General features: G+C 45.4%; 1 protein-coding gene across 6 annotated transcripts in view; it reads right to left on the bottom strand.

The window, feature by feature from the left end:
• Positions 1–23,802, bottom strand: part of DIXDC1 (DIX domain containing 1) — a 77,399-nt gene that overhangs the window by 28,646 nt on the left and 24,951 nt on the right. For 2 of the 6 annotated variants that reach the window (XM_075909783.1, XM_006111217.4), the window contains 4 exons: positions 16,256–16,382; positions 15,236–15,361; positions 11,890–12,139; positions 9,834–9,941 (listed from right to left, as the gene is read on the bottom strand). In XM_075909783.1, coding sequence (XP_075765898.1) covers positions 9,834–9,941; positions 11,890–12,139; positions 15,236–15,361; positions 16,256–16,382 — 611 coding nt within the window. Of the gene's footprint in view, positions 1–2,579; positions 7,936–9,829; positions 9,942–11,889; positions 12,140–15,235; positions 15,362–16,255; positions 16,386–23,802 lie in introns of those variants that run through there. The other 4 variants (XM_075909782.1, XM_006111215.4, XM_075909784.1 and 1 more) reach the window with 3 other exon arrangements.

Below are 23,802 nucleotides of genomic sequence, written 5' to 3'. Positions count from 1 at the left end.
GCCCTCTTGAACACAAAGACACCAACACATGATCTAGCTTTAAATGAGAAAGCTTCTTGAAAGCTACATATTTCTACGGCAACAATCCCAGCTGGTTGTGAGGTCCAGACTCTCAAGCTCTTTCAAATAGTCTTCCCAAATCCATCACCAGGACAACAGCCAAGGCATCTGAGCTCAGTGATCCAGTTAATGTGCCCCCAAAGTCTCCAGGAATTAATCCTTGCAAGTGCAAGGAGGAGTTAATGTTTCATTCTCCTCAAGACAGACACAAAAGCCAGAGAGAATAAAAAGAAAACATAATAAAAGTAACAAAATAGATTTAGAGAAATAAAATGCACGTCTATAGTTTGCCTTTCCGATCTTCCCAGCACTTCGGATATAGGTTCCCCAGCTCAGAAGCATACATCTCTCTCTAATAAAATCAAAGAGTTTTAGAAATTAAAGATGGAAATGACCTGTTAGCAGCTCCCATCTAGTCCACTCCCAAGAGCCATCCCCAAGAGACTGTTCCTAGTCTATTTTCCAGGCCTTCCACTAATCTAATTTTAAATGATTCAACTAAAAGTCAGCTCCCAGTGCAGTACAAGAATAAATGAGTGTGAGTCACTAAGTGAAGAGCGACCATTTTGGACTAGATACAAAAAGCAGAAACAGTGTTTGCTCAGACCCTGTTGCTCAGAGTCATACAGCGCATGTCTACACTGCAAAGAAAGACTCACAGCACTCGGTCTGGGGTATATCTACACTGCAACTGGCCCAAGTCAGCTGACTCGAGCTCCCAGGATTTGGGCTACAGGGCTATAAAACCGCAGCGTAGACATTTGTGCTCAGGCAGCAGGAGCAGAAGCTCTGAGACCCCAAGAGCAGTGTTCCCTGTAAACTGTGCACTTGTGCAGCTGCCCAGAAGAAATTCAAATGCTGTCCAGCTGATAAGCAGAGCGCCCACACCTACGTTTTGTGCTTCTATTGGTGGTGCACATTCTCAAATGCCTCAGTGCACATAATTTTTTTATTCTGCACATGGATGGTAAAGATTAGAGGGAATATTGCCCAAGAGTGAGGAGGGTCGCAAAGCGTGGGCTTCAGCCCATGACCGAATAACTACACTAATTTTGTAGCCTCATAGCCCAAGACCTGTGAACCCGAATCAGCTGACCTGAGCAGGCCATGGCTCTGTGCCACAGTGTAGATGTACCCTCAGAGTCCACATCAACTGACTCGGGCTCACAAGACTTGAGTGGCAAGGCTACAAATTTTAGCCCCACAACCTGAGCCGGTGAGCCTGAGTCAACTGACCCCGGCGCTAAGACTTGGCATGACAGGATTTTCTTGGCAGTGTAGACATCCCCGCCGGTGTGCAGGTTTGCTAACGGTTGTTGGTTGTCCCCAATGATTTACCTTAAAGAAAGTGAATCCCGATGCAGAATTCCCTAACAGAAGATGTGTAAAAATGAAACCATTGCCCAGGGGCCCAAGAATGTGATGTCTGTGTTCTGTGGAAATAATCAATTATTAAAAACATATGATCAAATTTTAAAGCAGCACAGCTACACGGAAAGGCACCGAGACTGACCGAACACACCCAGGATTATTGGATGGGATTTACCTTCCCTTCAGGTGTAGTCACTACACGTGTTCACCTGAGACCCCCGGGGAGCCATCAGCCCCACATGATCATTGGGACATGTATTTGTGGGTTGTCCCTCCACAAGCAGTAAAGTAAGCAGCCCAAGAAAAAACAACATCTACTGCACATGAAGGCGGCTACCTAGACACGGTGGGGGGTTAGGTGTCTCTACCTAGGAGCCAATACAGAGGATCAGAAGGCAAAAGGCACATGTGGCAGACGGTGCTCTTGGGCTACTTGGCAGGTAGCAGGACACGGCACAAGGAAGTAAATTTCTCCCCAATTTTCCTCTTTTCAGAACTAGATCCACTACCCAAAGTGAATGTTCTGTGATAGAGTTGAGGTTTAAGGCAACTGAGACAGCATCAGATATTTCACACCACATCTGCAACAGGATTTTAATATAATCCTGTATCCTACAGATACCACTCCATCTAAAGGCAGTTTCTCTGCACATGGGAGAAACATGGCCATTTCAGCAGGAACACATTTACATGCACACTGATTGCTCCCGAAGCAGCAGCACAGGCCAAAGGTCACCCCTATTTATCATTCTGCCAACTGCTTAGAGCTGGCAAAATTCCCATGGTTTTTCATATCAATTCCCAAAATCATTCCAGTGAGAGATATCCAAAGACATATTCAAATTTGATTTCTGATTTAAAATGATACATAGCTATTCACTAAAGCATGCAGAAATGAGTGCTAGAAAATAAAATCAACTGAGGCAGGATTTATGATACAGGAAAACGCCCTGCACTACTCCTTCTAGCATTGCCTGTTCTTAGCTAAAATCCTTGCTTGGTGGAATTCCTGGATTGCCAATGCTTTGGGATCTTGCAAGCAATCAGGGCTTAGGGGAACAGATTCAGTAACAAGCCTGAATTCCCTCAAGATGTTAATAAACACCCCATTGCTGCTGTTCCAAATGAGAATGACAACAATCGCTTACCATTTGACCTGCTTCCCTCCCATGATCCCACTTTAACCTTTCGCCTCACAGAGTCCGTTTCCCGTAGAGCCTCAGGATTCTGCAGGTCCTGGCTGCAGGCATGCCTTCTCCATTCACAAGCTTGGAATTAAGTGCTGAGGATGCCAATTCCTGTCAAACTAACGAAGAAATATTTGCCACTTGGACTCCCTCGCGTGAGCCAAGAGATTCAAAGCAGAAAAGGTCCAGGGTCTTTGCTAGATGTATGGAGATGAATCGGCAGCCCACACACATATATCTGATTACAGAGTCAGAGTATAACACACTCCAGGTTTTGATTCTGCTGGCTTTCCTTGCTGGTTATTTGTCTTTTGCTGCTGCATTTTGGTCCACCATATGCCCTGGTTGTTTTCATCATGAGAATCTCAGTCCGGATTGCAAGTTGTGCTTCTCATCCCATTCTGCCTACTTCAGCGATACAGCTCCTGCTGCAGAGACCCAGGGCTCAGTCAGGGAAAGAGCTCTGTTAAGGGTAGGTTCTTTGCTCCACCAGCCTCCAAGCAGTGTGCAGTGTTTCCCAGTCGTATGAGTAGCTTCCTTCCTCGCTATCTCCAGCTCCCTCGCCCTCTTGCTGTCACACGGACTGTGCAAGGCAGAGTCTATTCTCTGAGAAGATGTCTAGCTCAGAGTGGGGGAGGGAAGGTTGGTGGGAGGGAAGCAGAGGGGAGGGAAAGGGAAGAGAGGAGGGAGGGATTTTGGCAAGTTCTCCATGAATAATTCCTGTTGTCTCTTCATATTAGAACATTTCTTCCTGGAAATTCTGGTATCAAGAAGATGGACATGCCCTCGTAAGAAATGAATCCAGAAGGGTGCTGCTATTAGGCTGTGACATCGCATGGAACTGCGCAATGGGGGGAGATGGGCAGCAGTGGTGTTGCAATTACAAAAATATTTTCAGCTTGCTAATAAGAAACATGGTTTGTTCTTTCCAGGCAACTTCAGACACCTTATGCTCCCACTGGCTTGTTCCCTTCTTCAAATAAGGAAGAGAAAGCATGCATCCTATTTTCCTCTGGAGCGTCTACCCAGGAAACGGGCAGCACCACATCCCAGGAGACATCACCTGTAGTCAGAGGTGCAGGTTTCTCCTGGCTTCTTCTGAGACTGCTTACATTTTTCAAAATCATGTATTTTAAAGCAAAAGAGACTGACAATGAAGAGCCCCAGGGTATAAATATGCAGCACGTCACCAAAGCAATAAGATGAGATGGGGTGGCATTCAGTGTCAGAATGAGTACAAGGAAGACCGCAATTGATTACAACAATAATGCTCTGCCTGTCTCTAACACCTCCTGCCTGAGGATCTCAAAGTACTTTACACAACACAGAGGAGTTCAGCCATACACCCACTGTGAGGCAAGTCAGAATCACTCTCTCCTTTAGAGATGGAGAAACAGACACGAAGAGGGGACATGAGTTGCCCAAGATCACACAGTAAGTCAGTGTCATGGGCAGAAAAGCAACTCTAATTTCATGAGGCCCAGTCCCCTGACCTAACTAGCTGACCACATAACCTTCCAGACCTAATAGAGATCCCAGGAATCCTGACAACCATGACAACAATGCTGCCTACACTCACATTTGCTTGGGAATGAATGCAGGCAGGGCTTACTCTCAACAACATGGAATCCCGACTACAGGCCACATGGCAGATTCACACTGAGTAGCACTTTATTCCAGGTGAAGTCCTACAGAAGTCAACAGACTATTCACAAAGTTCTTCCGAGTGACCATAAGGAGCAGGAGGGTCAACTAGGAGGAAGGTCTACAGGGAAGATGTATATGGGAAGATAGCCAAAGGGTAGGGATAACAAATACACCCTTTGCTCCTTGTTGTAGCTCCTCAGGGTGAGGATTAATTGTGAGGAAGGTTTGACAGGTTCTCCCATCTCATTTCTTTTTTCACCAAACAGCCAGGATGAGCCCTAGAATACACGTGATGACTCTTGAAGCCCTCATGTCAATTAAGCAATGAGAAATCCCTCCTGGGTATTCTCAGGGTTTGATGGTGGCAGCTTACTGGGTGAACCTGCCCCCTGCCTCAAGTGGGATGCAGGACCTGGGAGAGGCAGAAAAAGCAAAACTGGGTCACAAGAGTCAAGACTCATCACAGAAGAGCCCCACACTCCACTAACAGGATACAGTATTAATATCTCTTGAGGTGACTAATAAATCAGCAACAATACCAGGCCAACGTGAAACTTCCTACTGAATGTTCACACATAACCATCCCTATTATCTAACACATTCCCCTTCCCCCCCATAGATCCACATTCTAAATTAAACATACAGCGTTTGGCTACTGTCAGTTTTTCTCTCCTAAGGCACCAGCCTCTGCCACATGTCTTATCACAGGAACAACATCCTCCCTATTTCTGATGGGGCCTGATATGAATAAATCCTTCCTCACTTGGCAGTTACTGTTGCAATTAAACAGCCAGCCTCTGTGTCTGCAACCGCTCTGTCTTTGGCTAGCGGCATCAGATGCCTTTTTCTACAATAGCCATAATCTGCTCCTGCCCTTGCTCACACAGAACAAGTTCTATTTCTGGCACTGCTGGAGGATACACAAAACAGCCCTCAGCCTGGCCGTCTGGATCTGTTCCCCAGCAGGGCTTTGCATGCAAAACTCAATAGTATTTCCTTGTTTGCTCTCCTTCGCAGCTCTCAAAAGCGATGTGGTTTTGCCCTTTAACAACACTGAAACCCAGCTCCTTAACCCCCTCTCATCCTGTCTCTTGTTTCTCACTGCTCATGCATGTAGCAGTCTCTGCCCAATGTCTTTGTATGCACAAAGCCAGGGAACAAATCCACAATAATGGACAAAGAATATTTCATTTTCAAGATGTTATGATTGAAATCTAATTACACATCAAAAGTATATTCCCAGCTTCAATTAAAAAGCATGTTAACTCCAGCTTTATACAATCTCTTCTCTGATCATTTTCTGTTGAGCTGAAAGTAGCTTTGTCTGCATCTCAGTACTGCAGTATTAGTAGAACTCTAGGAAATATACACACCCGTAACCAGTAAAATCTTTGGGCTCCCTCTGTATGCACATCTGTGTCAGGAGCAAGGTGGAGAAAACAGAACCCAGAAGAGCCCTGGGAAGTTTAGAGATCTTTAACTCAACCAGAAAAAAGTGATTGTTAAAGACAGTAACTCAATGTGAAAAATCTTAGCTTTTGGAGGTACAGACTGTGCCAGTGCCACTCACTGCTGACCTGATATATCCTCTAACATTCCAGCCTTGCCCCCATCAGGGGATGCAGCTGAGACTTGATCTACAGCGCCCCCTGCCTTTCTAGCTCTGGCCTCCCCAAAACAGATCAGCCAATGCACCCCAAGCCTGACCCACAGATCACTTGCCATTCCAGCAATGGGCCCCCAAGCAGATCAGCTAATGCACTTCAGTCTTGATCCACACCACGCCATTATTTCACTCCAATATAATTTCAGAAGTTCCAAACAAATGTTTATTAACAAAGCAATGATTTTAGCTCAAAGCAGCACAATTAATTTTGTATTTTTAGCTTAAGTTCTGTAAAATTCTTTTTTCTGATCATATAGCTTGTTCATGGAAATAATTGCTGATTTTACATCATGTACAAATAGGTACTCAGTGACATCACTTCCTGTCAACAGCAATAATAAATATCATCTTATGCTTGGTGAACGCCTTGCACTATGAAAAAAACCCAAAGCATGTTGCAAGAATATATACAGGAATTATTTCACTCCTCATGGATATGCACTATGGTGCATTCCACAGCTATTTAGCAATGTACAAGAATAGGATGTGAAAATACTGTTGCCAATTCAAACTGCAGAGAGAATGGAGAATGGCAATATGTATTTACTTAAACTGGTATCTGACCTGAATAGGAGTCAACACTTAATCTCTTGTGAAAAATACTGCAAAATCTATGACGAGCACATGTGATCAGGATCATGGTTTTACGTCTCATCTGATAAGTAACACCTCCAGCAGCACACCACAGCTGGGAAGTGGTTGAGTACTGACTCATAGAAAAAAACACCTCATATCCAACGGATCTATTTTAGGTATTTATAAGTCACCTGTCATGTGGGCATCTAACCACCAAAATTCTGAAGATGTAAAAGGGTCCAGAACCATGGAGTTTCCTTTCACTCTTCAACTGGGTCCCAAGGGGCCAGATTCCCAAGCATGCTAAGGCCACTTTGTACTACAGAGGTGCAGAGTAGTCTTAAAGTGGTCAGAGAAGTCCAGTAGAGAAATCTCCCTGTGCCAGGAATACTCTCTGCTGGTGGAGATCTGCAGAATAAAATCCTCCACCTCATGTGTCAGCTATTCCCCAAACTCTGGCATTAAAGGAAGGAAAGAACACATTCCAGGTGGGGAATGCACCGGAGAGGGAAGAGGTGTGTGTAATGGAGTGATGCTCCATGATGCCCAGTCCTCCACTGGCATAATGTTTCTGACCCACATTGCATGTGGTGTAAGGCAGGGCTCTCTGTGCACACCCCTGGCTTGCTCAGGAGCCAGACAGCTGTGAAGCAGGGAGTTACAAGTGCCTTGCAGCCCTCTCCTCTGCCCCATTCAAATGGAGCTCAAAAGGAGCAGAGACTCAAGCTTAGGAAGAGAAGGAGAGAATTTACATGTTCAAAGATAGAATCATAGAATCTTAGAATCATAGAATAATAGGACTGGAAGGGACCTCAAGAGGTCATCGAGTCCAGCCCCCCGCCCTCAAGGCAGGACCACGCTCCGTCTATACCATCCCTGAGAGATGTCTATCTAACCTGTTCTTAAATATCTCCAGAGAGGGAGATTCCACCACCTCCCTTGGCAATTTATTCCAATATTTGACCACCACATTTCTTTACTTTCCAAGCATTGTTCCTGAGGAAAAGCTCTGCCCAAAATGTGTCTCTCTCTACATTCTGATAAACATAGCTAGCCTTGGTCAGATCTCTCCTACTCATGGCAAGGTTCTACCCCCATCTCCTCATCGGCTACCTAGTCCCTCTGCAGTGTAGTTGCCACAGAAGGTCCCAACCGATGGGTGACAGGATCACAGACACAGCCATGTCCCATTCTGTTCAGGGCTCCATACACAAGGACTAGGGCTTTGACTTCAGCTCTGGAGCAACTGGAACATGTGAAGAACCAATAGGATGTCTTCTCCCAACACTTGATGCTGAGGCTCACTGCTATGAGTGACACCCACTTCAGTCTTCATGTAGTGCAGGAGTGGGGAACCTTTTTCAGGTCAGAGGCCACTGACCCGCAGAAAAATCAGTCAGGGGCTGCACACAAGTGAGAAGCGGGGGAAAAAACCCTCACTGTGGCCCCCCGACTGCGGAGAAAGACACAGCAGAGCCTCGTGGGGGGGAGCTAGTAGATTTTGTGCAGGGAAGGTCCTGAGCCTCGGGGGCTGGATCCCTGCAAGCTGAGGGCCGCATCCAGTCCCCGGGCCAGAGGTTCCCCACCCCTGACGTAGTGGATGTGTTTAGCACAGGTAGTTCTCTTGGTGAGATTCCTTTTCTTAGAGAGCTCCCGGTCAGGTTTTGCCTCCACTCAGCTTTGCTAAGCTAGTGAGACCTAGCATGTCCCCAGCCAAAGCTGCTGAGAGAGTGTGCGCCTCGGCTGTGTCTACACTGGCATGATTTTGCGCAAATACTTTTAACTGAAAATTTTTTCCATTAAAAGTATTTGCGCAAGAGAGTGTCTACACTGGCATGTGCTTTTGCACAAAAGCATCCGTGCCAGTGTAGATGCTCTCTTGCACAAGAAAGCTCTGATGGCCATTTTAGCCATCGGGCTTTCTTGCGCAAGAAATTAACGTTGCTGTCTACACTGGCCTCTTGCGCAAGAATACTTGCACAAGAGGGCTTATCCCTGAGCGGGAGTGTCAGAGTATTTGCGCAAGAACCACTGATTTTGTACATTACAACGTCAGTGTTCTTGCGCAAATACTCGCGGCCAGTGTAGACGCAGCCCTCAAGATCCAAGTTCCACTTTAAATGGCAAAACCTGTTGCTGTGTACACAGAGATGAACTCTGACTTTAACATTCTAGCAAGATACAGGGGACTTTTCAGAAATCAATTAAACTTGATTGAACATGAAGGTCCAAGAAAGATGGAGGATGGCAGAATAAACTATAATGCTAAAGGCAGTTAAAGGTGATGGATGGCAGCACAATGGCAGGAGGAACAGCTGCAGCATCCGCTTCACAGACTCTGGGTCTGAATCACAAAATAACGCATTCCTGAAACAGCCTACTGCTGAATCTCCCACTTCTCCTAAGGTCTGGGTGCAGAGCATCAAGTTTGCTTGATTTGGAAGTCTGAGCTCCTTTCTCTTTCATAGATAAATTATATCAGGTTGTACAATATCTGTTTCTCTTGCACTGGTTGCTGTGTCTCCTTCCCTCAAGGATGGCTCCTTGGTCATTTATTGGAGCAAGTTCCCCCCTCTTCAGCCATTGGTCTCAGGTGAGGATTTCACTACAGCGCTGACAGCTGCATCGCTGTAGCACTGCTAGGGCAGACACTTATGCCGTGGGAAGAGAGCTCTCTTGTCAACTTAATGACTCCCACCCCCACAAGAGACGGTAGCTAGGCTGGCAGAAGCTCTCCTGCTGATGTAGCGCTGTTTACACCAGCGTGTAGATCAGCGTAATTTATGTCGCTTGGGGGTGTGGCTTATGCAAACCCCATAGCAATATAATTACAACGTAAACTGTATTGTAGCAATTACCTCAGTCTCATTCATAGAAACCTAGATTCTGAGGCCTAAAGGAACCATTGTGATTCATCCTCTCAATCTGCCAGCAAACCCCCTGGTTTGGGGTTTCCTGCTCCTATTCTCTCTGCTCTCACTGGGGGAGGCCACAGAGCCAGGATTACAGCTCAGAAGCTCCCACTCCTAGCCCTATGCTCACACCACCTTGCCATGCTGTCTCATGGATGAGACCAATCTTACAGCTGCGAGGCACGGCAAGAGCACCATTCACAGTCTACACGATCAAGAGAGTCAATGACATGTCATGTGCTGATAGATGGGGTTTCATATTCCAGCTCATCTGGGAAATCTCACCATATGAAATTTTCCTTATTCCTAAAACTAGCCAGACACTGGGCTTTGAGGGAAAGGTCTGGGGTGGGCAGGAAACAGACTCTCCCAGGCTGCGAGGGGACACACCTCTGCAGTGGGCATTTCTGTTACCTGGAGGAGCAGGACTCTGAGGGAACGCTCTGTTGCCCCTCATACTGCTGCACCAGTGCTCGGACACTCCAGTAGGGATTCTCAATCTCTTCATCTACGCTGCTGTTCCTGAAGATAAAAATCACATAGTGAGTAACAGCCTGACAGAGCAGGGGCAGAAATCCACAATTTTAAAAATTTATTGTCCATTCTTGGGGGAAGGAAGGAAAGGGGAGAACAGGGGCTGATGAAAAAAAGGGAAGGAGGAAACAGCAGCAATCCTACATGCCTCTTCTGAAAGTGTGAGCCCATAACCCTTTTCCCATCTACCCGTGATATGGCAGGGTAGGGGAACAGTGTCACCTGTTATATGTCTCCAAGCTCCTGTAAGTAGCAGCAGAGCTTTGGAGAGGGAGGCAAGGAGGGGGTGGGGAAAAGGCAAGCTTCTGCTATACACCGAGGGCTGGCCATCCTAAAGAGGAACACTTGCACATGTGCCTTTGGAAGAAGAGATTTCTCATTTCATTTTTCAATAATCCATATCATTTCCAACCTCATTTCAAAATTGAGTCATGGCAAGAAAAGGCTCCCCAGAGCCAGCACAGTGTGGAAAAATGTCCCTTAGCGGTTTGAATGAAACCCCCAATAAACAACCATCCGGTTGTAGATCTAATGTCATTACTACTATTATTATCATAATCAACGTAGCACCTTTTGCAAGTCTCAAAAGCACTTAACAGAATTGGAGACCCCACCCATCCATGGATCACTTTGCTTCATTATCACTAAATTAGTAGCTGATAAACAGCATTCAGCAGTACCCCAACAATTTCTACTTCTTGACATAAGGTGAGAAGGCAACAGGAATTTAGGGAGATATAATGGAATTGGCTACCAGGGCTAGCACACCGAGACTCTTATAAACAATGCTCCCAAGGTGTTTGGCTCTCTTTTCCTTTAAAGTGAAATAATAAATGTGTGTTAAGTACAATCCTAGGAAAGACAGAGCACTGTCCCGCTTATGGCCAGGTGAGGTCAGCACTATACTACTGTCTGTGCCTGGCCTCACCTGGTTTACCCTGTGGTAAAACTACAGTGCTTTGCCTTCCCTGTTTTACAGTAGGATAGCTTAGGCATGTTAGTTATCCTATGGTAAAAACACATCTTTTATGTCAGTGAAGACACTGCCTTAGCCTTAGCACATCCCATTTAAGTGCTAACTCAGTCCTACTATAGATTATGTAGCACTTTAAAGACTAACAAGATGGTTTATTAGATGATGAGCTTTCGTGGGCCAGACCCACTTCCTCAGATCAAATAGTGGAAGAAAATAGTCACAACCATATATACCAATTTGTGTATATATAAACAGTTGTGACTATTTTCTTCCACTATTTGATCTGAGGAAGTGGGTCTGGCCCACGAAAGCTCATCATCTAATAAACCATCTTGTTAGTCTTTAAAGTGCTACATTGTCCTGCATTTTGCTTCAGCTACCCCAGACTAACACGGCTACATTTCTATCACTATTCTACTATAGATTGTCTCAGAGGGGTAGCCGTGTTAGTCCGTGACTGTAAAAACAATGAATAGTCCTGTGGCACATTAGAAACTAACAAATATATTAAATCATGAGCTTTTGTGCGTAAAACACACTTCATCAGACGAGTTGGAGTGGAAACAACAGACTCCTATATAACAGCAAAAGCAGCTACCTGCCAATTGTAGGACCCATATTAATAAAGCTAATTAAATAGGTTGGATGTGTCCCATTCATAGCTTTTGATGTGAAAATGTGAATTTCAAAGGCAGGGGACATTGGCTTTGTAGTGTGTTAACCAGTTAATATCTTTATTCCAACCCAGGTTGACAGTGTCAAATTTGTAAATGAATTCCAGTTCAGCAGTCTCACTTTGTAATTGGGTGGTACTGTAGATTGTTTGTGAGCTCTGATAAGATTACACAAGAGGTGGTCTGGGTTCAAGTCAACAATTAATGTGTGAATTCATCTTTCCTGCCCCAAGGACTAAGACTTAGCACCAAGATTCCCATGAGATCATATGGGAGCAATCAGTACCTCTGTCTGTGCCGGAAAACATCACGTCCTGAGCGTGACACATCCTGACGAACATCTGCCAGAGCAGCCACGACCCCCTGAACCACGGCAGCTGCTGAATGAGGCCTGTGACTGGCTGATGATGCTGACAGGCTCTTCCCCACCGTGCTGGATGGGCTCTGAATGGCTGTTCTACTGGAGCCAGGTTTAAAATGAGCAGCTAAGGCAAGGATCAGCCTCATGATGGATTTCAGGTTCCCATCAACGATATCTGCAAAATGCAATCAAACCCCAGGGCAATGGGGCGCAACGGGTTTTTGTCTGACCAATAAGAGTGAATGCAATTAAACTAAACATGAGAATTCCAACAGAAAAGGGACTGAAAATTAGGACTGAGTTATCATTCCAGGGCTCTGTAGTATTTGTTTTGGATGATGCAGCTGAACTAAAATCAGCGACTGCCACCTATAGGGCAGAATTTTAACTGCTCTGGACGCTGTTGGGACTTCTGCATGGGATTATTTTCAACAAATAGCTCAGTCTATGTGTGACAGTACTGCTGAAAGATCAATACAAAGGTGTTATAGTCACTGAAGATGACTCCTGCACCTGTGATGACTCCAACTGGCCCATGGAACCTGCACTAACACTTTTAATAGGAAAGAGGAGGGAGCTGAGCAAGAATGGACTTCGACAAAACCACCATTAACTAATCATTCCTCATCATGATGCACTTTCCTTCTGTATGCAAAACAGCCCAAATTTTATGACCTTCAGGGCTCACTCCAAAGACCATTCATGGGGAAAGGGGGAGGGTTTTTTTTTTAAAGCCACCCAAGGGATTTGGACACACTGAGGCCATTAAGTTTAATGGGAACTAGCCATCCAAATCCCATAAGCAGATTTTTAGGGAAGGACTGGATGCCTGGAGTCTGGTTAATTTTTACTTTGGAGAGTGGGATGGGGCAGAAATAGATCATAAAGATAATTAACCACAGTCATTCACAGAGACTCTGAGCCAATCTGAGACAGAGGAAGAAATGACTCGCTTAAAGTCACAGAGTGAGTCAGTGTGGGAGCTATGATTAGAATTCAGGGGTTTCTGTGTCCCAGAGTTCTGTGCCTACACTCACTCTGTGCAGTAGCTTTGATACGTTAATCCTGCCTCAATTAGGGGATGGACTAAATGACCTCTTGAAGTCCCTTCCAGAACTACACTTCTATGATCACATGTCCATCTTCAGAGCCCTTACACAATGTCCATCCTCAGAGGCCAGACTTACACAATTACACAAGAGACTAGAACAGGCCAAATACAGGGGCTGTGTCTACATTGGCACCCTTTTCCGGAAAAGGGATGCTAATGAGACACTTCGGAATTGCAAATGCCGCGGGGGATTTAAATATCTCCCACGGCATTTGCATGAACATGGCTGCCGCTTTTTTCCGGCTCGGGGCTTTGCTGGAGAAAAGCGCCAGTCTAGACGGGATCTTTCAGAAAATAAAGCCTTTTCCAGCAGATCCCTTATTCCTCTTAAAATCAGGAATAAGAGATCTTCCGGAAAAGGCTTTATTTTCCAAAAGATCCCGTCTAAACTGGCGCTTTTCTCTGGCAAAGCCCCGAGCTGGAAAAAAGTGGCAGCCATGTTCATGCAAATGCCACGGGGGATATTTAAATCCCCCGTGGCATTTGCAATTCTGACTTGTCTCATTAGCATCCCTTTTCCGGAAAAGGGTGCCAATGTAGACACAGCCAGGATGTTGACAGTTTTCCTAGGAAAACCAGAAGAGGTACAGAACCCCACCCCTAGGTTTCAATCTTGCAAGAGTTAGTCAATTATTTTTTGTCAGGGTCCTGATTCCAGAGAAACATTTTTCAGATCGCAATAAAGGTAAGAATAAGAAAATTGAAAAAAACTGCCGTCTGTTCAAAAGCATCTGGCACTCCAGATTTGGCCCCCAGTTTGCCAGTTCCTATTCCTGCAAATTTAGAGCTTACTCAGCTCTCATTTATGCCCTACCAAACTCTAGATGCTTATGCTTTACTCTCATGCTACCAGCCTGGATACATGAAAGCAAATTCAGATCACTGAGTTAAGCAGCCTAGAGAGTGCTGCCTGGTTGGGCCTATTGATATATTTGTTTACAGTACTTATGGACAAGGTTTTATAAGTATTAACAGTTTATAGAGCCAGTGAAATGGTGCGAACTGGCATATATAATGCTTCACTGAATGGGAAAAAATAGCACAGCGTCCAGGCCGCTGGCATGGAGCATTGTGTACTCTGAATACATAAAGGCTACCCAATTTAGACTACCCAACCCCCAGGGCTGTGCTCTTCTCCTCCTGATAGCAACAGGAAGGTCATGTGGTCCCTGACTCTGATTAGAGTCACTGGGCCCACTCCACCTCACCCAGTGCCCTAGGGGGAGCAAACAGTGCACTCAGCCACCAGCAAGAATCGGGAACTGTTTCTCTCCATCCACGTGCTGTTTGTGACTAAACGATGCCACACTAAGAGACAGAAAGCACATGGTTTTGCTCCTTGGGTCTCCTTCCCACCACATGTTCTGTTCCTCTTATGAGGAGAAATGTTGGAAAACAGTGTTTGCAAAGTATGGGAAACCATATCATTGATTTGCAATGGCTTGGAATGATCCTGTTTCCACCAGAGAAGGAGGCACAGCCCAATAACAATTTGTACATGTCTGTTCAATTAAGGTTTCCAGGTCTGTATTCTCAATTATACCATTTGTTTGATCCTTTGATCGCTTAGGCTACTTCTAGACTGTAGGAATTTGTCAGCAGAGGCAATGCAAATGAAGCACTAATTAGCATTTCTCATGCTGTCGTTTGCAATAGTCTCTTCCGATCCTTTTTGCGGAAGAGGTTTTTGCATAAACTTTTGATTTAGTTGGAATTGGTCCTGCCTACAGCAGGGGGCTGAACTTGATGACATTCTGAGGTCTCTTCCAGTTCTATGATTCTATGATTAAAAAAAGGCAGTGTAGACTGGGACATTTTGCACCAAAAAACCCTTTTGCGCAAGATCCCTTATGCCTCAAAAAAGGAGCACTTCATTTGCATTGCCTCTGCCGACAAATTCTTGCAGTCTAGACATAGCCTCAAAGGAGAGGGGCATTTTTTCTTCTTAATACTATTATTTATGTCCTGCCTTGGGCTGCTCCTGTTACCAAAGCAACCACAAATTTAGTGCCAAAACCAAAAACTAAAGACATTTCTGGATTGTAGCAACAAGAGAAACTGGCCTGGAAATAAATTCTCTGTAGCACACAAAACAGCAAAGGATCCAGTTCCCATAGAGAGTTGAGGATCATGGTGACGCAATCTTCAGGGAGCACTTACCTTTCGCTGAAGTTTGGTGCATACGGATCTTTTTCGATGCCACAAACTGCAGGACTTTCTCAACATTTTCTCTCATTTCCTGCTGGCTGGAGGGACTAATTTGAATGCCATTCAGCTTCTCACCAGCTGGGAAAATTAAACAGCTTGATTATAGGGAGGAATCAACCTGCTTGGTGCTGACTGGCACTGTAACAGTTACAGGTGCAAGGAATGTAGGATTCAGCAACTGTTATGTTGGGGAGAGTAAGGGAGCCATATGTGTGACTTCTCCTTGCTTATGAGGTGTCTAATGGCAAAATACACTCGTAGCACTGTCTGTGAAGGTGTTTTTTGTGGATGATTCATTATTCCTTGTATCTTCTTGAGTCAGCACACGTCCCCTCTGTGCAGACACACTACACTGCACAGCATAGTCTCTGAGAGGGACAGCATTGTGTTCTAGAACCATTTCCGCTCAGGCCTATTATTTCTTTCTTGTAAATATTTGTGTCTTAGAGATTAGCTCTGACCCCCCAGGAATCCCAGCCATGCAAGTAAACTCCAGGCAGGACTGTCAGCATTAGACAGAGATACAATGGGGTTTGGGTCCCACATTAGCCCCATGTTATCCCATACACCCATCTGGAACCCTGATGCTATTCATTGATATGGAAATTCCTTGATGGCTCCCTTAAAACAGCTCAGCCCCTGTTATGGCAGTCATCATGGCCAGGCTAGCAGGTTTGGGCATGTGACAAGCGACAACGCAAATGCAGTTCTCAAAGGGCCTGGAACTTGGCACTAGTAAAGGTTAGCAAGTGACACTGAGCTAACACATAAGGATTTCAGTGGAAGGTTGGTTTTTTATGATCCATAGTTTCCCTCTTAAAATGACCACCCTGCTCTGACTCTGCAAGGCCTGCTGGCCAGCCTCACACAGGTCCAAACATTCCACTAGCAGGGCCTTACCAAAGCGAGCTTCCTTCACCCCAACGCCCCACAGCCTGTGCAGCAGCCATAGTGCCAGTTGGTGTTACTGACCTACAATTTCAATGAGAGTGGCCAGGACGACCCCATCTCGAAGATCTTGCCTCAGATCCTGCACTGGCCTTATTGCTGGCTTCTTCTTCAGCTGGGAATTCACCCAGACCACATACGCCTGCAGTTGCTGCTGTAAACAGAAAAGAAAACAATTTACAGGTCCCTCTTGTTCTAGGAAGCAGTTGCCCAACTCTCAACTTTCACTCACCCGAATGTTCACTTAGATCATCCCTCCACCTACAAGACATTGGTTCACAAAACAAAGCCAACATTCTTTTGGGGTAACTTGGTACAGCCCAGAACTGGAACAGCAGGAAAGACTGGAGGTGGGAATTGAGAGGCATCAGCGCAGCTTAGACGGCAGCTTGCACTGCATCTGCCTGCAGTATATTTGGTTCAAAACAACCCCTGCCAGTCCCACACAAACACTGCCAGCCATGGCTTTTATTCCCAGCATTAATTCACTCATAAAATGTTAAAAAACAAACATTACTTACTTTTAGATATTTAAAAATAAAGAAATATGTCTTAGTTGACAGTTAAAATAACCAATGTAACATTAAGTTAATTATACTAATTGTTAAGGAAATGACTGCTTTTGATAACGGGCCAATTTCACTTCGGTATAAGGTCCTGAACACTTTAGTTCCAACATTCCACAGCCTTGCACCTTGTGTCATAATTTACATCCTTGCAAAGAGAGCACAACGCATGTGAAGAACACTGCCACTCTAACTGAGTAGTCTTTCACTGTCTTCGCACCGGTGTAACTGACAACAGGAAAAACTTAAAAAACAACAAATAGTCTAGTACAGTGGTCCCCAACCTTTAGAGGCTGCCGGGCGCCAGGGGGCGTGGCCGTTCGCCTGCCGGGCGCCAGAGGGCGGGGACACACGCCCCCCCCCCCCCAGCCACGTGCTCAGGGTCGGGGCTCCCCCGCAAGTGCCGCGCGCCCGGGGCCGGCGCCCCCTCCAAATGCCGCACGCCCAGGGCCGGCGCCACCCCCCAAGCGCCGCGCGCCCGGGGCCGGCGCCCCCTCCAAATGCCGCGCGCCCGGGGCCTGCAAGCGCCCAGAGCCGGCGGCCCCCCCAAGCGCCGCGCGCCCAGCGGCCCCCCCAAGCGCCCGGGGCTAGTGGCCCCCCCCCCAGCGCCGCGCGCCCGGGGCGTGAGTGGCCAATTCACGGCGCTCCCGGGGCCAGCGCTTACCATGTGCCCGGGCCAGCTCCGGCACAGCGCATGCACCACGTGCCCGGGGCCAGGCCAGTCCCGAGCACTTGGCGGGCGCACACAAATGGCCCCGCAGGCGCCATGGTGCCCACGGGCACCGTGTTGGGGACCACTGGTCTAGTAGCACCTTAAAGACTAACAAAGCATGTAGATGGTATCGAGAGCTTTTGTGGGCACAATCCACTTCCCTAGATGACCGGAGTGTTGGAAGTCCAGATCCAAGAATAAATAAGGGAAGGAGGGAAGGGGGGAGAAGAAAAAATTGGAGGGGAAGGAGGAAAAAAGAGACAGTGAGTAGATAAGCTTGAGAGGGGTAGCCAAGTTAGTCTATAACAGGAAAGACTAAAAAAACAACAAATAGTCTAGTAGAATCTTAAAGACTAAATAATTACAAGAGGCTGATAAGAACCAGTAGTTTGCAGTTGGAAAGGAAGATGACCAACACGATGCTACTAGACTATTTGTTGTTTTTTTAGTCTTTCCTGTTACAGACTAACTCGGCTTATCTACTCACTGTCTCTTTTTTCCCCTCCCCTCCAATTTTTTCCTTCTCTCTCCCCCGGCCCCGTTCCTTTATTTATTCTTGGATCTGGACTTCCAACACTCTGGTCATCTGAAGAAGTGGGTTGTGCCCAAGAAAGCTCATGATACCATCTACATGTTTTGCACTTTAAAGACTAACAAGATGGTTTAATCATTTCTTCCCCTATTTGATCTGAGGAAGTGGGTCTGGCCCACGAAAGCTCATCACCTATTAAACCATCTTGTTAGTCTTTAAAGTGCTACACAGTCCTGTTTTTTGTTTCAGCTGCACCAGACTAACACAGCTACATTTCTACCACTAATCTACATGTTTTGTTAGTGTTTAAGGTGCTACTAGACTATTTTAGGGTTGCCAGGTGTCTGGTTTTGAATCAGACAGTCCAGTATTTGAGCTTTCTGTTCAGGAAAGAAATTGAGAAAATATAAATGAGAAAATAGAAATGTCTGGTATTTTCTAAATAAGATGGAATGTAGATTGTGATGTAATGTCAAGTGTGTCCGGTATTTTTGTTGAAACCATCTGGCAACCCTAGACTATTTGTTGTTTTTTAAGTTTTTCCTGACAGCAGGAGGTGACAGATAATGGAGAACCAGATTTTTGATCCCACTAAGGAGCCATCCCAGTGTCAGGGGCTGACTTGCAAAAGCAGCCTCTAGCCTAGTGCATGTTTAAGGGGTTCCGGTTCACCTTTTTATTCCTAAAACTCATATGACACTTTAGTGGCTAGTAGAAGCCCTGGTGAATCTGGAATTCCTTTTGGACAAGGGCTTGTGCAGCACACGGAGTGTAATCAGGTTTATCCCTTTATGGGATTACCTCTCTTTTCACTAAGCTTCCAATTATTCTGCAGCTATGGTGGGCTTTAAGTCTCCATTCCACATTATCTCAGCAATATCAGCCACCATTTATGCTTCTACAGCTTGCCACATCACATTCTGATTCCATTACTTGTAATCATCCTGACAAGAGAAATCCAACTTGAAACACAATGCAGCTCAGTCTGCGCAGAAAGGTGCCCAGACACTTGTGCTCAATGGGTTCTGCTCACTCAGCAGATAAGGGTGAAGCATGGTGCGAGAGGCACACTTGGGCAGTTGCTCAATTGGTTTTAAAAACAAAAGCAGGAGTGCTGATTGGGAAGCCTAGACTGTGGGAGGCACATGTTTGGAGACTAATGCAGGCTTGCTGGAGTGGATTTTGCCTCCCGCGCTTTGAGTCCAGTACAATCAGTGCTCTAACTCATTTGTGTAAATAAAGGTGCCAGTAGGTGTCAATTTTGCCTGCCCAGTTGAAAATGTCACCAGCCTCCCACAATGGGAACACAAACTATAGAACATATAAATACAACAAGCATAGTCCTGGTTTCTCTCCCATTCATGCAATACACACAAGAGGATGATCCAGCATTGGTTTTCAGATCAATAGTAATAACTGCCCCTGCTAAAGTGCAAAAAGAAGTTGAGTTCCTATGTGACCTGAGTTAAATAGAAGCACCCGAGCCCAAGAAGGAAGGGGCATGGGACTTTACACCAGGATTCAACCACTCTACACAATAACTCCATGGACACACCAGAACTCAAACCTTCTATTACGCAAAGATTCAGTTAAGCTTTAATTTATTCTAGTAATTATCAGTGGAAGAGAAAGATGTTTATTTACAGAGCCATCTGTTACCCTCTGAAATAGCTACAGCACCCTTATGGAAAAGTCCTGTATAATTTAGTAAATTTCCATAGAAATTCTGAAACTATTTCAAAATCCTATAAAATGTAACAAAAAACAGGACTATGTAGCACTTTAAAGACTAACAAGATGAGCTTTCGTGGGCCAGACCCACTTCCTCAGATCAAATAGTGGAAGAAAATTGTCACAACCATATATACCAAAGGATACAATTTTAAAAATATGAACACATATGAAAAGGACAAATCAAATTTCAGAACAGAAGGGGGTTGGGGGGGAGGTAAATGTCTGTGAGCTAATGATATTAGATGTGATAATTGGGGAAGCTATCTTTGTAATGGGTACAATAATTAATGTCTGTGTTTAAACTTAGGCGTAAAGTGTCGAATTTAAGTATGAATGACACTATAAAATGTAAGAAATTGATCTCCTTTTTTGCAAGTATTTTATTAACCATCCTTTAAGACTACAGTAGGGATATAATTCTCTACTGAATTCTATAGAATGGTCCAAAATACATTTGGAAAGGTTGTCACATTTTATTAGATTCTCTACGTCTTTTCCTTATAAGCAATTAATTTTCCACACAAAGGAAATAAATTATATAAAAATAGTCTTATAATTAACAATGTCTTTATTTTCTCCTATTCTTTACACAAAATAAAAATAACTATTTTGAGGTAAGCATATTTCACTGGTATTAACCTTTATTATTTCAGAAAAGTATGCAGTGATTAGTATCATTATTAGGAAATCACTTCTAAAGCCTTGTAAATTTACACTTTAAATGATCTTCTCCAAAAAGACAACTTTTTGTAGTCGTGCAATAGTGATGTCGCTATTACAAAGGAAAGGATGTCACAGCAGTTGCTACTACAATATTGCAGACTTTGATTTAACTTGCAGGTTTACTATTTTTTCCCCATTCAGAGCGTAAGCTTTTCCGAGGGACTGTTCAAACTGTGTCCAGAAAACTCTACCAGCTAATTACTTTAGCGCGGGACTCCAGAGATACTCTGATTTCTGCAAAGCTAAAATCCCAAGTGGCAGCCTGTCATTTCTGGCAGCTAAAATGAAGAGGTGACTGAATTTCTCAAGGAAAAAAATAGACATGAAAGTTTAATGACCTAAAAATTGCAGAGTGGTGTTAAATGTACTAAGGGACAAAACCACAAGCCCTTTATTCCAGAGAACTCCACATGTCCATACGCCAGTAATTTAAAAAAGGAGAGCAAATTTTGGGAGGATTATATTGCAAATGGAAACAAACATCTCTACACAGCAGATTTCATCCTTTAGGACAAAAGAAACACTTCCTGTACCCTGTCTCTCAGTGAGATTATATCACACTTCTTTCTCTGACTTCATTCAATTAACAAACATGCAGACAAGGGGGATCCAGTAGATATAGTATACTTGGATTTTCAGAAAGCCTTTGACAAGGTCCCTCACCAAAGGCTCTTGTGTAAATTACATGGCCATGGGATAAGAGGGAAGGTCCTTTCTTGGATCGAGAACTTCTTCTTTCTGATTATTTATATAACTCAACCTCTCTGGGATTTCTTAATGTAACTACTCATGCTTCCTTGTTCCCTTAGCTGTCCTCATTTTCCCCTACTATTTTGGGTCTGCATGGAAATTCCTGCAAATCACAAGGGCAAAAGACACTTAAAAGTTTCATCTTGGGAGAATTAGCCAAGACTAGGAACAATATCTGAACTCTAGACCCAACTATGGACAATAAAAATGGGAAGCTGGAGTCTGCAATCTGTCCTCTCTTCCCAGATTTTTTTCTCCCTCTAGGGAAGATTTTTCCATAGTGCTAATTATGAGATTTTGTCTGAGCAAATATTCTTTTATTCTGGAGAATCACAATCACCCAACAGACCTCACTAGTATAGTGGGCGTCAGGGTCTAGCAGCCCATTTAGCCAATGCTGTTAAAATTCCCTATGTTACAGTTAGCTTCTTTAAATTAATATCCACAGAGTCAGGGTGTTCTCTGTTCGCCTTCCGCCTTTTGCTTGCTGAAGAGAATTGCTCCTCTTCCTAACCCTCCCTTCTTCCATTACTCAAGAGCTGGCTGTCTCTGCAACAGGAGCGGCCCTAGACGAGCTGCCGGCAACTGATGCCCTAAGCGAAACGCATGATCAGCATGTGATCGGCGCCCCTGCCTCCAAAGCCTTCAATGGCTGTTTATCTTGGCGCCCTAGGTGACCACCTAGTTTGCCTGTATTGACGGGCCGCCACTGCTCTGCAACGCTGGTCATCAGTCCTTGACCAGCATTTCTCAAGCAGTTAGGCTGCAGACGTTGGACAAGATTTTGGATCTAAAGAAGGCCTCTTTAAATTGCTCTGGTGGAATGAAGAAGCCACAATACCCCCAAAGGAATTCTCAAAGCAGGGGAGCAGTGTAGGGCCAATGTATATACGGCTCTAAACTGACTTCTTGCTGTTCATGAGGTGGGGGCATGCTGGGCATGGGATGGGGAGTGGGCAAAGCATTCTGCACTGCCTCTGGGGTTGATCTAATTTACATTGGAGCCCCCCTGGCCTCCAGAGCAGCTCAGAATCCAGGTGGCACAAAGAGATTTTAAATCATCTTTCCAACCCCACTCTCCAAGACTCCACCTTCTATGTTGTGTCTCCTGACAGACCTGAGTGGGAAGAACTGATCGGCCTTTAAGTGGCGTCACTGATGAAGTTGGTGGGAGAGAGAGAGATGGAAAGAACAGAGCAGTCATTACTCCTTTCCCACTAGGGATGTTAATTAACATTTAAAATGTTAACCTGTTAAACGCTAGGTTTACTCGGTTAATCCTGGAGCAAACCCCCTCCCACAGCACGACGGGGTGAGAGCTGCTCCGATCCCAGCCCCACTGTGGCTGCAGATGGGGGGGGATGCTCTGGTCCTAGCTGCAGCCAGTGGGGCTACTCCAGCCCCCCGGCCCTGGCCCTGCTGCAGCTGTGGGGAGGGGTAGAAGGGGGCTGCTCCCTGCCACATGCTCTGGCTCCTCCGTGACTGTGAGTGAGGGGGGGGGTGCTGTTCTGGCTGGGTCTGCTGTGGCTGCAGGCAGGGTCCAACCAGCCAGGCCAATTAACTAGTTACCTTGTAAACATCCTGATAAGATGCCTGCTTACTGGGTAACCGGTTAATCTCCTACATCCTTATTCCCCACACCTTGTGATTGTTTGTTACACCAACTTGTGGAGTCTTGTCTTTATTAGACTGTAAAATGCTGGGCCAGGGATAGGTGCTGTGTTTGTGCAGCACCTATTACAATGGGGGCCTGATTCTGACCAGGGCCCTGTAAATGCTACTGGAAAACTAGTCAATAATAGCACAGTGACCTCAGCGTGGGAGCAGACAAGATAGAGGATCCCAGTGCGAGGACAGAAGCTCCAGATCTGTAAAGGAGGCAGAAAGAAGCCTTGACTGGGAAACCCATTTGCTTCCCCACCATAACCCTGACAGCTGCTCAGACCCTACCCTATGAACCCTTTGCCCTTTGAGTTGAAGAGGAAACTCCCAAAGGGTCTGTTATACTGGCTCCTGTGACACTTTTCCATTGCTGGCTCCTGAGAGCCACATGTGCTCTCAAACAGCCCAGGATTTAGCAAATCCCTGGAGCGTCCCCTTGCTGTCTTATAATCAGGTCTGGCTTATGGCTGCATCCCAGGCTGCTCTGAGAGGTAGCAGCTAGTATCTAACCACCCCAGCCTTCTTCTTCTTCCTCTCCCTTGAACCACTGACCACTCAATAACTTGCCCAACCTCTGTCACTGACAGGCTGTTTAATCTGAGTTTGGGTCAAGCCATATTCTGTGGGGCAGGAGTAGGTTCCGGTCCCCCACCTCAATCTGAATTTCTCTCAGAATGAGGATTGTTTTTAGGAATAACACATCACCCTCAGCCCAAAGATTTACTATACCGAGCACAGATTATTAGGATTGCCAAGGGGTTACGATTAATCCTATTTTAAATTAACACGGCTTTGTGTTCCAAAAGGGGGCCCGCTTTACCTGAGCTCTGTGAATGGGAAAGTAACCCCCTCACCTGGAGCTGCCTGGAGCCAAGACAGCAAGGAGCTAGAG

This window comes from Pelodiscus sinensis, chromosome 26 (genome assembly GCF_049634645.1).
Source record: "Pelodiscus sinensis isolate JC-2024 chromosome 26, ASM4963464v1, whole genome shotgun sequence".
NCBI lineage: Eukaryota > Metazoa > Chordata > Testudines > Trionychidae > Pelodiscus > Pelodiscus sinensis.
The sequence above is the reverse complement of the archived record's forward strand: the minus strand, read 5'-3'. Positions and strand labels throughout refer to the sequence as shown.